This window comes from Emydura macquarii, unplaced genomic scaffold (assembly GCF_026122565.2).
Source record: "Emydura macquarii macquarii isolate MOO-44397 ecotype Brisbane River unplaced genomic scaffold, CSIRO-AGI_Emac_v2 contig_3345, whole genome shotgun sequence".
Lineage (NCBI taxonomy): Eukaryota > Metazoa > Chordata > Testudines > Chelidae > Emydura > Emydura macquarii.
The window spans coordinates 4008957-4021200 of record NW_027133482.1 but is presented as its reverse complement, the minus strand read 5'-3'; the positions used below and the strand labels follow the sequence as shown (position 1 = coordinate 4021200).

The following is a 12244-nucleotide window of genomic DNA, read 5'->3' as shown; positions in this document are numbered from 1 at the left end:
TTTTTTCCCCTAAATAGTGAGCCTCATGCAAGGTAGCCATGTTTTATCATCCTTGTTCACGCTGCAGGAAGCGCAGCCTGCCGAGCTCTGATAACATTGTAAGAAATCTTTTTAGTATTTGAACCAATTGTTTCAGCGCCCCAGGCCCTCACCTCAAACAAAGAGGTCTGGGTTTGTTCCTCTTCTGCAGCCCTAGACACACAACCAGCATTTTCAAAACACCCTCTTACTTTAAAAACTTGAGTCTCCAAAGAACAAACAGACTTCTCCTGCTTCCATTCAAATCAATGTTGCAAACCTAAACAAATTCTTGAGAACAGCATGATTTAAATACACTTCAAAATTTATTTTCCTTAATGGACAAGGGATAAGTTAGAGTTACAACATTCATCCCTTTTATTACAGGCAGTTAACGCAGGTGTGGGCAGTATCAACTGGCTGATAAAGCACAGCAACTTCAGGTTCCATTTAAACACACAAGAGGAAAACCAGGATTAGAGCTCAGATCCTGCCCACACACCTCCCCTCACCCCAGTCCAGCAGCTCATGTTGCTCTCTAGTGCAAGGCTGGTTTCCGGTACTGTAGGAGAGTGTTCAAAGGATAAAACCCAGATCTTTGAAATTTTAAAACAAAAAAACCCATAAAATAAAATCTTTTTGGCAAAACCTAAGAGTGGATCCTCAAACTAGCTGCCTCCTTTGAAAGAGAGTCGCTTTAAAGTGGTTCAAAGCAGGACCCTGCCAAACCTCTCTTAGCTACACGCTCCTTTACATCTTAACTATAAGCATCTTCCTAATCACATGCCTTTAATAAGGCTGACTTTGTGAATCTTGCACGATCAATTGTGTTCTAACGCCAGAACTGGACAGATGCCACACAGACAAGTCTGGTTAACCTGAACCTAAATGCGACTTCATTAGTTACTTATTGCAGAAAACTTAAGGAAAGCTTCCAGGAGCGGAACAAAATCTTTTCTACAATCAGGGCAAAGAGGCAGCCAGTAACTGTTTGACTCAGTGGAATGGATGCAACAAGAAAAAGCAAAGGTTCCTTCTGCAAAGCAAAGACTACTCACCAATCTTCAGATTCTAAATTATGATGGTTATTATATAGCAAATGTATTTCTCCTTAAGATACAGAGGCGCACGTAACTCACACATCAGTTTGCTTCCCTTAAAAATTGCATATTTTAGAGGTAAGGGCGGTATTTTAATACCAAAATACAGACAGCAGCAGCAAACCAGATTTTGAATCTGTAGCACTTCAATTAAACTGAATAGTCAAGGGCCTGGGAACACTGCAATAATTTGACCGCAATTCTGCAGCATGGCCCTGCACTGAGAGCCGGTCCAGCGTTAAGTAGGAGTGTGCGGCAGCGCCAGAGAAGATTAAAAAGTGAGGGTTTTCTTTAACTAAGTAGAATGAATAATATCATCCTAGAATGATTAAGTGGTTTTTAAAACAAGGCTGTTCATAAGGAACAAAAAACTGCATTGCTGGCGGCTATCACCACCACAAGGGCAGAGTTCAAGCTGTTTTGGCAGGATATATGTTTACGACTCTTTGCTTAGGAAGATCCTTTTGAACTCCTTCCCCAAATCCGTGCTCCTTCAAGGGCGGGATCAGGATCCTGGAAGAACGGAAGAGGTGCCGAGGAACATGTTCACATCAGGTCACTGGATCAGAACCTTACAAGCAGGGGGTAAGCATGACAGCTCCCAGCGGCCTCAGAGGAGCAAATATCACAATAAGCAAACAGACTTGACTATCTGCTGCACGCTTAAAATACAAACCGAGTAATTAAGGTCTCGGACCCCACACCTTCAAGCGTAATGGAGCAGAAGAGTCAGGAAGATTGGGCTGAAAATGAGAGACAAGAACTCAACCCATTAAGAATGAGGAGGATGGGGTGGGAGTTGCATCTCCATGATATAACCAGCATATCAAAGAGGCACAAAGTTGAAATGGTTCCATGTGCCGTAGACTCCTGCACCTGTGTAGGGGATGAAGAGCCGTGCAGTGCTAGAGCGATCAGAGATTCACAATTAGAAGGACAGAGGGGAACAGCAGAGCTGGGATTACTCACTTCAGAAGTGGTCATGTTACCCAGAGTTACCCACCCACCATCCCCCTGGGCAGCACATCCTCCTTTATAAGCAATGCACCTGCAACTAGATAGCCAAGATGCCAACTGTGTGCAAAATAGGAAGTGCAAAGGGAATATTAGCTACCCAAGAATAATATTTTATAGCACTCTCTCTCCAAGGATCTCACATATGCTTTGCAAACATTAATGAGTTAAAGCTCAGCCCTGAGAGAACTGGATCATTATCCCAGAGGCCCAGAAGGGTGAACTGCTTTGCTTGAGCTCACACAGTGGATCTGTGGCAGAAGCAGAACTAGAACCCAGAGCTTCTGACGCCCAATCCTGTGCTTTAGCCACAAGACCATCATTCCACGAGACACCGACAGACATTTAGAACCCCTTGGAAATATTTTTTTCTGAAGTGTGACTTTCAGAAGCAGTTCAGCACATTCAATAATCCTGCTTTTACTGACCTGGGTTTCTGAGAAGGTTCTTTGGTGTCCTTGGAACCAAACCAGCTGCTGGTCTTACTCCTCTCTTCTCCCCCAGCTGTTACTGGGGGAGATGTGGGCAGGGAGGATCCCAGCTTCTCTCCCAAGCTCTTGTTCCCTGCATCACCTCTGTTGCCTCCATGGTGGAAGAGGCTGACCTTGGACTTCTTGTCTTCCTTTCTGGTTTCCTCGTGAGGTTTGTCTTTCGTCACCTCCGCGGAGAAGACCATTGGCGCTGCGATCTGCATGGGTTTGATCTCTAAGCGGCTGCCTTCTTCCAGCTTGGCTCGGCTGAGATGGTTGCTGAGGGTCACAGCTTTAGTTGAGACCTTGTTCTCCTCTTGCACGGCTAAGCTGGGAGGAGAGGGAATGAATCTGGGCTCGTCCTTTTGCTGCCCCTTCTCAAAGTGGCTGACTCCCCATGGCAGGTCTTCAGAGTCAGGAGAAGGGAAGCCAGCACGGAAGCCCTCCTCAGACTTTCTGGCCACGTGCTGCAGAGGTGTGGACAGCGGCAAGGAAGAAGGTAGGCCAGACATAGGGCTCTTTGGTGCAGGTTCGTCGCTGTAGACATGGCTTCCATTGACACAGAGAGAGGACCTGGAGACAGGGTCATTCTTTGGCTTCAGGCTTTGGATTGCTTTCGGCTCAGCTACCACATTAACCTGGGAGACCTCGTCACTGAACGCTCTCTTGTGGGTCAATTTTGGCGAAGGCAGATAGTCTTTAACTGGAAGGAGGAAAAAAGCAGCACCAAATGAGACCATCTGCCTTAAACCCAGATACTCCACACAGCAACGCTGTCTTCTACCGCCTGCCAATGCTGAAGCTATCAGTGAAACTGCACCTACTTCCCCCCCACAACCCTAGCTGTGGCTTCTCCTAATCATACTAAATACTAAGATTAGGCATGAGCGCATTGCTATATAAACTATAGTCGTCTCACCAAGTGCATCACTATGATCTCACAGAAGGATCAAGGAAGGAGATTTTCCAAAGGGCTAAAACCTTACTTTAAAATAAATCTGGGAATTAGTGATAGAGACAAGGAACGATCTGAAAAGTTCTCAGAGGTAAGTGGATTTATGCTGAAGCATGGCTTAAAATTTGACCTGGAGGAGAACTGTTCCTCTAAGAGTCACTACAATGACCATGCTAACATATTGCTTTGTGAAGAATAGTTAATTTAGTTGAGGACTTTTCCCATGGTGGGTGGGAAAATGTGACTTAAGTTTTCCCTGTGTTAATTCCCGTTTCCAGGACATGTACTGCCTGAAGACACCCAACAGCTTTTTACAATTATTAGTTGGGGAATCCAATCTGAAGAATTGCCTGACATTAAAGGTGCACATCAGATTAGATCTTCTGATGCCATGGGGTTTGGTTTACCCACTGATGCATATAATTGTCCAAGGGTATTGGGGAGCAGCAGTTATGTGCATTCTCACACCATAGACAACGCAACACAGGATACGCACTCTATGGTAGCATGCAGCATTGTTTGGCTAAGAAGCTGGTTTTTAATGTGTTAATACTGGGTGTTACCAAGGAACAGCCTCTTGATCTAATAGGGGAATTTCTGATCCTACTGTCTTAGGCCAATTAAATGATTTGTGGACTAATTATGGCTCTCTCTCAGCAAACAGCAGAAGTTAATGCACCATGACGGCATCCCTGCTGTGCATTGCCTTCTGAGAGCTGAGACTGACAGAACTCAGATTGCTTTAATCACTGGAGCCCAGCCACTTTCTCCTCGGACACTTTTCATCCAAGCCTGAAAAGTTCCACGAGACAGGAGAGGCGCCGTGGTAGCGTGAGGTTAATGCTCCATTCCTGACCACTGGGCGTTCAAGGCTTGCTGCTGGGAAGACATCAGCTGCTCGCAGCCTGCTTTGGAGGGGTAGAATGGGACTCTCTCTGTGGGACACAATGAACAGGGAAAACGGATCCACGGCAAACCTTTAACATAGGGACGCGTAAGAGCTTTTGGGACAGCTTAGAACGCAGCTCCTGGCATCCGTATGTTACAAGACACCAATTCCCCCACCTCAGCTCCCAGAGGATTAACAGGAGCGTATGGGGGGGCATTTTCTCTTTCAAATGGGATTCACTAGACCCCCAGGAGTGCATTCGACACCCGCTGAAGGATGCAACTATTCCAGTTTATTCCACTCTTTCAGAACCAGTTGTCATGAGCTGAAGATAGCTGGGTCTTCAGCTGCACTCTGAGCTGTGGAGAGGAACCTCCCCGAGGGCTGGCGGGCACTGTGGGGGAATTTTGCCTTGCTAGGGTCTGTGCTGTGCATAACCAGAGGGTTTCAATCTCCAGGTCTGTCAACCTGGCATTAGAATAGCTCCAGCCACCATCCGTTACCGGCACCTTCATGCCAGCACCCACCACTCAAGTTTCAGTGGTCTCACCGGAGAAAGCATCTTATAAAGGACACCTCCTTCCAGCGAGCAACTAGTTACTGCACCCAAAGTCCCCTCGGCAGCCCCCTTTTTAGTGATGACAAGCATCATCCTCTTACCAGAGCGCTCTGTGGACAGGCTGCTGTGTCGGCTCGGGGATTTGGTTACTTCGGGGACGTTGGCGGTTATGCCGAAGCTGTTGGCCAGGCTCCCGCTGGCGGAGGAGACGGTGCTGTCGGAGCCCAGCGAGGTGTTGGACTGGGTCAGGGAGGACTTGCGGAGCTTGTTCTTGAAGAAGCCCCCCTTGCCTTTGGATTTCTTGCCGCCGAGCTCGTAGTCCTCCTCCATGTCAAGGGCCCCTGTGCTGCTGGGGATGATGGCGGAGGCGGACTCCAAGTCGTATTTCTTCTTCCCCTTCATTTTGTCCTTCAGCTTGCCGAAGGGCGACCGGGGCTTGTCCTTCATGGACAGGTCGAACATGCTGGCCGTCAGGTTGTTGCGGGTGAACTGGATGGTGACCTGGATCTCTCCTCGCTCCTTCTCCTTCTTCCCGGCCTTCGAGTGAAGCTTGTGCCACCTGGAGAGAAGAGGGGAGAAGGGCCTGTTATCCCCAAGAACCACAGCTGAGCCAGAAAGCGCTGAGAGGGAGAAGGGAGAGAGAACCCATCGGGTGCGCGTGAATCAGCTGACATACTCCTCTGGGGAGAGCACCCAGTCACTAAGGCAGCGTAAACCGGCTGCTCTTCTGCTTCCTGAGCTCACACTCAGCTGTGACCCCTTCTCACAAGCCAGGGAGCCCTGGTGCATGGTGGCTTAGCTGCTCTCAGCCCTGTCTCCTTGGAGCGGGTTTGGGTCTGAGTTTACTCCTAGGACACAACCTGCCCTTCTATTGCACCGTGCCCAAGGAACCTGGTGAATTACCCCTCGCCACCCTCTTCGCGCGGTGCGGCCAGTTTTCTGACCCCTGTTCTACACGTGGCGAAGCAGAGACCCGGAGAGGAAAAGCGACTTCCCCAAAGTCTCCTGGCAGAGATGAGAACAGCACCCAGGTCTCTTGGCCCCAGTCCAGTGCCTTCTCTCCACAAAGGACCGAAGTCCCAGCCCACCACCAGCGGGTGGAGCCATGATGAAGCAGTTGGGGGTGAGCTGGTAAGAGGAAGCCAGTTGGGGTTAGTCCTGCTGTGAGCAGGGGATTGGACTAGATACCTCCTGGGGTCCCTTCCATCCATTAAAGTGGTGCAATGATATCTTCAAAGTGGTGATGGTAAACAAACGGCTGGTCAAACTCCTAGCTCTGCTAATTACATTCAACCGCCCTCTCTCTCTCGTGTGCGCAGTTTCAGCTGGATGGAGCATTGTGCACTGTTCGACCACTGCCACGTTCGTTCCACCCAAGAAGTGGCTGGGTTTCAGTGGCGGTGGAAATTAGCCCCATCCACCCCTGACCTAGCTCACAAGGGTGGTAAGTTTACAGTAGTTCGTAGTAAGAGAAACCCACTATAGAAAGGAGCAGCAGAACTAAGAGAGGAGTATCTGGAACCTGCATCTCCTGCCATGTTCCCTGCTATGATGGGGAGGGAAAGCAGCACTTGGACCCTCTCCTCCCACCCATCCTGAACAAAGAGACATGTGGCTCCTTCTGTCCCCCTCCTCTAACTGCCAGCGGCATTTCTCCCCCGGCTGCCACATCAGAAATAGAGGTAATGAAATTCCCAGGGACACGCTAATGATGGAAGTCAGCACAATCCACTCACTTGCATAGATAACCCCCCCACCACGCACGCACGCACGCACGCATCCAGAGAGAGACAGAATCAGCAGCTGGGCAACCAGCTGTATGGACAGAGCAAGAGAGAAGTGGATCAATTCTATCCTCACTCCTTGGACGGCTCCAGCACCTGCAGGGCCTGCAAGCAGATAGCGCACCAGACAGTAGGAGCTGCTCCTCCCAAGCCAAAAGGAGCAAAACTGCCATCTGGCACCTTGCCCCGAATCCATCTCTCTGCCCCATCTCCTCACCCTCCATTTAAAATCTCAGTTGAAACATGGTGCTGCCGGTGGTGCCTTCTAGTAATTATCACTACGTTGGTTTAACTGTGTGTGAGCAGAGGAGCTTCCTACATTATAAAGAAAAGTTCACCACCACCACCACCACCGCTTAATTACATAGCATGTCCCACCCCTAGAGATTGAGTGCTTCACAGGTCAGCACAATTATCCCCATTTTACTGATCACAAAAGAGAGGCACAGAGGTGCCATGACCTGGTCAACACCACAGTGAGCAAACTGGGTATAGAACCCAGGAGTCCCGATTCCCCACTCATGACTGTCCTGGCTTACCCAGGGAAGCCCACGTTGGTAAAATTTAAGATCCAAGTGAAATATGGGTCTGCATGAAACAAAGCAAGTATTTATCTATTTGCAAACCAGGAAGTGGGCGGGCGCCAGCCCGCCCACTGCTAAAGGCCCCTCCCCCAGCCTAAGGGGAGGAGCCACTGAGCCTGGAACGCAACTGATTACTTGGGACAACTAATGAAAAAAACAGGAAGGGGTGTGAGGGTCACAGGTTCAAACGAAGGGAGCCGGAAGGGGACACCGAGCAGAGAACCCCGGACAGCGCCCACTGCTCCCGGAAGGTGTCAAGGGAGCCAGCGGACGCTGCCCAGAGGAACTCTGCCCGGATGCGTGAGTGCACAAGGGAATGGAAGTAGGGCCCACAGTTGCAGAGCACCCCCCATGGCCAACCTCCTCTCCCTGGTTGTGTAGATGGCCAGTTTGGCCAGGGCTAGGGGGAGGTTGACGAGGAGCTCCCGCGACTTCGTGGGGCCACGGATGGGTTTGGGGGAGGCATGTAAGTTTCTAGTTTCTATTTCATAGGTCGAAGTAAAATTACGCCATTACAATTTACCTGGGCTGCATTTGACCCTTACGGGGGCAGAAATGCAAACTGAGCCTACAGCCTCAAAACATCAGCACTGCATTTTCCCCCGAACACCTGCTGACTCTGCTCAGAAGGACCACGTGTCACAGAGCGCTCACGGGCATGAAGGATCCAGGAAGGGTGCCTCCACACAGAATGGGAGGGAGGGAGCTGCACAGGTGCTAAGCCGCAGGTATAGACAGTGCTCAGATGGTCTCAGCAAGGTGTTGACACCTGCTCTGGTTCACGGGGCTCAGGCTGTGGGGTTGTTCCACTGCTGCGTAGACCGCTGGACCCTGCAAGGTGGAAGGGTCCCAGAGCTCGGGTCCAGCCCAAGTCCGGGAGTCTACACGGCAGTGAGACAGCCCCGCAGGCCGAGCCTGCTGGCACGGAACAGGCACAGGTTTTTCTTTGCTGTGTAGAGACCCTAAGACTCCCTTGTGTAATGAAAGGCCCAGCAACAACAGCGAAGCACTCCGCGGACAGAAGACGAGCACGCGTCTTCCCCTCACGCTCCCCCTCATGCTTTCACAGGCAGTCCGTCCCACGGTCGGAATGAGCACGACACCCAGCAACTAACCTCCTCGAAAGGCATGTGGGGTAATGGCCCGGGCACGGCAGACCCCCCTCGCCCCAGCGTGGCCGCAAGCCTGCAGTGACAGGGTGGTCAGGAACTCGCAAAAAGCAGACCGTGCGCCATTGAACAAAATCTGCTGAAGGGGCTCTTTAAATACCACACAAACCACGGGCCTCAGGGAGCGGCAAAGAGGGAAAACGTTCATGCATCAGTAACACACGGGATCACGCTTACTTCGGTCTGAAATAAGAGAACTCACTGATCTACGGTTCAAAGCAGAGTTCCGTGCAACGGAGAGAGAAGGTGCAATATGTATTCCCTTCTGCGCGCTTAGCATGTACTGCCTTATACTCATTTTACAGCACTAGGCACCTCTCAGACAGACAGAGTATCAGGCACAGTCCCTGTCTCAAAAGGCATTTGTTCTTAGTGGATATTAATGTTCAGTCTGTATCGGCCAGGCCTAACTTCGAACCACAGGTACTTAGGGTCTGACTGTCTTCCCGTCTCATGCAACGCCAGCCACAACGCCAGCACTCAGAGAAGCGCTGGTGACGTAACAGGACAGAATAGCCTTATTTTAAAGGCGCGTTCCCTTCCACTGCTGAGACAAGGGCGCCCGAGATGCCCCTTAGGAGCCATGGGATGCACTTCAGGCAAACTCCAACCAAGATCGGGGTAATGTGCCAGTGTGGAGAACACAGAGCCCACATACAGCCAGAAGAAGAATACCGGCCTTCGCAGATTCATAGGTAAATCCTTCCCCAAACGCCTGCCTCTGCATCTGCTACCTACCCCTATACTGGCAGCCCTGTTGGGATACACAAAGAGAGAGGATGTGAACAGTTCATTAGGAATGGGTCTAAACACTGGATCGGTGCCTTCCCCACTGGCCTGTGTAGATTAGGTCTGAGCTCATCAACCGATCCTTAAACAACTACTAAACTGCACTTCAAAAAACCAAAACCACCCACACCTCGGAATAAACATTTGACAGGTTGTTTTTTTGGTTCCTTTCCTGACCGATCACCTTCCTGTAGGCCTTCCGCTGCTACTCCAGCGTTCCTCAACAGTCGGTGGCTCCATGCAACAGAGGTTTGTGCACTGACTCGGACATTTCAACGTCCATCAAGGTGAGATTACATAAGCAGCAGGGGACGGGTCAAAGTACACAGCCACTGACTCAGAACTACTCGCCTACCCCTCACCTCCTCCGCTCAAAACACATTCTAAGAGTCAGGCAGGAAATGCTTCCAAGTCACTGCTTTTGTGGGTCTAAAGGGATGGTCCGTGGAGAACAAACCAATGCCTGGTATCAGAAGTGCCGGTAGGGCTAGGATTGTATTTAGTCACTCAAACTGCGGCTGAAATGTTTCACCCATGTCTAAGACCACATTTGCCACATCTGGTCTAGTGCAGGCTACTTTCCAGGTGACTGTACCCCTTTTCAGGAGTCGGATTGGTCTTGCTTCCCCCTACATTTCACCTCACTTAAAAACCACTGGCTGACAAAATCAGACATAAAAATACCAAAGTGCCCCAGAACACTATCGGTGAAAAATGACTTAGTTTCTCATTTTACCATCTAATTATAAAACAAAACAACTGGAATAAAAATACTGTATCTACAGTGCAGTGTAGAATATATAGAGCAGTACGAACAAGTCATTGTCCATATGAAATTTTAGTTTGTACTGACTGTGCTAGTGCTTTTTATTTAGCCTGTTGTAAAACTAGGCAAATCTCTAAATGAGTTGATGTACCCCCCGGAAGACCTCTGTGTACCCCCAGGGGTACACGTACCCCTGGTTGAGAACCATTGGTCTAGTGGACTAAGCATGGGGTTTGGAGCCAAGATACCCTGGTACCATTCCTGACTCGGATACTGTCTTGCAGTGTGGTCTCCCTTGGGCAAGCCACTTAGCTATCTTTAAAGTGGGATATTAACGAACTATCCCACTTCGTTAGAGTGCTTTGGGGTTTAAGCCCTGTATCTGATTAGCGCACCAGGCACCCCAGCTGTGCATGCTTCTTTGCATGGCCAACTTGAAAATCTACTGCTTAGATTATATTAAAAATACTGGAGGTGTTTTCTGTGGCGGATGGTCCCTTTAAACAGAGCAATATCACAAGGCAACTATTAACTAGGAGTCGCATCTGGTTTTCGATAGTCTTACTGCATATGGGAGACTCTCTCTCAGTGGGTGAAAGAAACAAAAACTGCACTAACATTCCACCCTCAAAACAGTCTGCAAACCGATCCACTGCTGGAGCCCATTAAAGCCACCATAAACACAAGTATTATAGTATGGCTTGAACATACAACTTACAAGAGTGCTCCTATGGCATTTGGGGTCGTCAGCCAAGTGTTCCTCTTTGCTCCGACCCAAGGAAAGGCTCAAGTTTGAAAGCCCAAAGTTATAGACTTCATCTTGTGCTGATCACTTTCAGAACATGCAGGGCTGAGGACTGGAAGCAGAAAGAAATGTGGAGCCGCAGAACTGTAAGCTACAGAAGGGGCAGTCTGGTTTGCAAGGCTGCTACGGGAGAAAAAGCAGAGCGCGGCTTGTGGCCCACAAAGACAGCTAGTTACATCCTGAGCGCTGCAATGGACTTTTTGTGATCTGGGCAAATCACGTAATCACCGATTTAGTCTGCCCATTCATAAGCTAGACAGAATTCTGTCTACCTCATTAGGAAGTTAATGTCTTGGAAAGATTTAAGACGCTCTGAGATATTGGTATGAAATTCATTAAGTGGGAAGCAGCATAATTAGCATCATCTTGAAAACAGACAGACAGAATCATCTGCAAATTTCACTAGCTTAATTTTAAAGAGGCACTGACAAATTAAATCAAAAATTTACAGTCAGTCAAAAGATGTAATCCCATTAGATCCCACAAGCTAAAATGGGTCAGACTGGTCCAGTACTTGCTACAGTGAGATCTTCCATCCACCGACTATCTGTAGTTCAGCATCCGAAATTCAGTATTGCGCTCAAATCCAAAACAAGACGCCAGGAGGGATGGGCTGTGTGGGAATTTTTTTTTTTTTTTATAGACTCTAAAATCTCAACATTTTGTTTTCACATTTTATTCCGACTTTACACAAAGTTGCGATTTCTCTCTCAAATTACCTTCGTTTGAGCAAGAAGATTAGTTTTTGAACTATTAAATTCTGTTTTGATATGTCAAGAGGAAATCTGAAAACGTTATAGCACGCAAAAGTTTGCTGGGGCCTTCAGGAACATAGGATAGAACAATTCTTACTGCCATGTTTTCCACACAAAAAATGAGAGTCAAGACATTTGTAGGCATAAAATTACAAATATGTTCCACAAAGTCTCATGGAAAAATATATTCCAACTGGATCATGCATCAGTTTGTTAAAAGCCATTTGGAGACAGTGCAGAATCATCAAGAAGGGAGCAAAATTTAGAAGAGTCCCAGGGCGTAACCAGGAGCAATGGGATGAAATGAACAGGGCGAGAAAGGGAAGGAATTCAGGCTGAATATCAAGAAGTATTGTGTTCCTGATAGGGAGATCATCAAGCTGTGGAACGTGACCCCAAGGGTAGGGGTGGATGCCCCATCGTTTGAGAAATTTAAAAGCTAGATTGGACAAAGCACTAGAAAATGATCTGCAAGGACCACTTCTATTTTGGCCAAGGGAAATGCATTAGATTAGTGTTTCTCAACGACCGGTCTATGGACTGGCACCAGTCCCTGAGCTCTCCCTGACACAGCTAAAATAGCAGCA

General features: G+C 48.7%; 1 protein-coding gene across 3 annotated transcripts in view; it reads right to left on the bottom strand.

Annotated features, from left to right (window-relative positions):
* Positions 1-12244, bottom strand: part of RAB11FIP5 (RAB11 family interacting protein 5) — a 93900-nt gene that overhangs the window by 36644 nt on the left and 45012 nt on the right. For all 3 annotated transcript variants that reach the window (XM_067533664.1, XM_067533663.1, XM_067533665.1), the window contains exons 2-3: positions 5107-5564; positions 2561-3305 (exon numbers count right to left, since the gene is read on the bottom strand). In XM_067533664.1, coding sequence (XP_067389765.1) covers positions 2561-3305; positions 5107-5564 — 1203 coding nt within the window. The remainder of the gene's footprint in view (positions 1-2560; positions 3306-5106; positions 5565-12244) is intronic.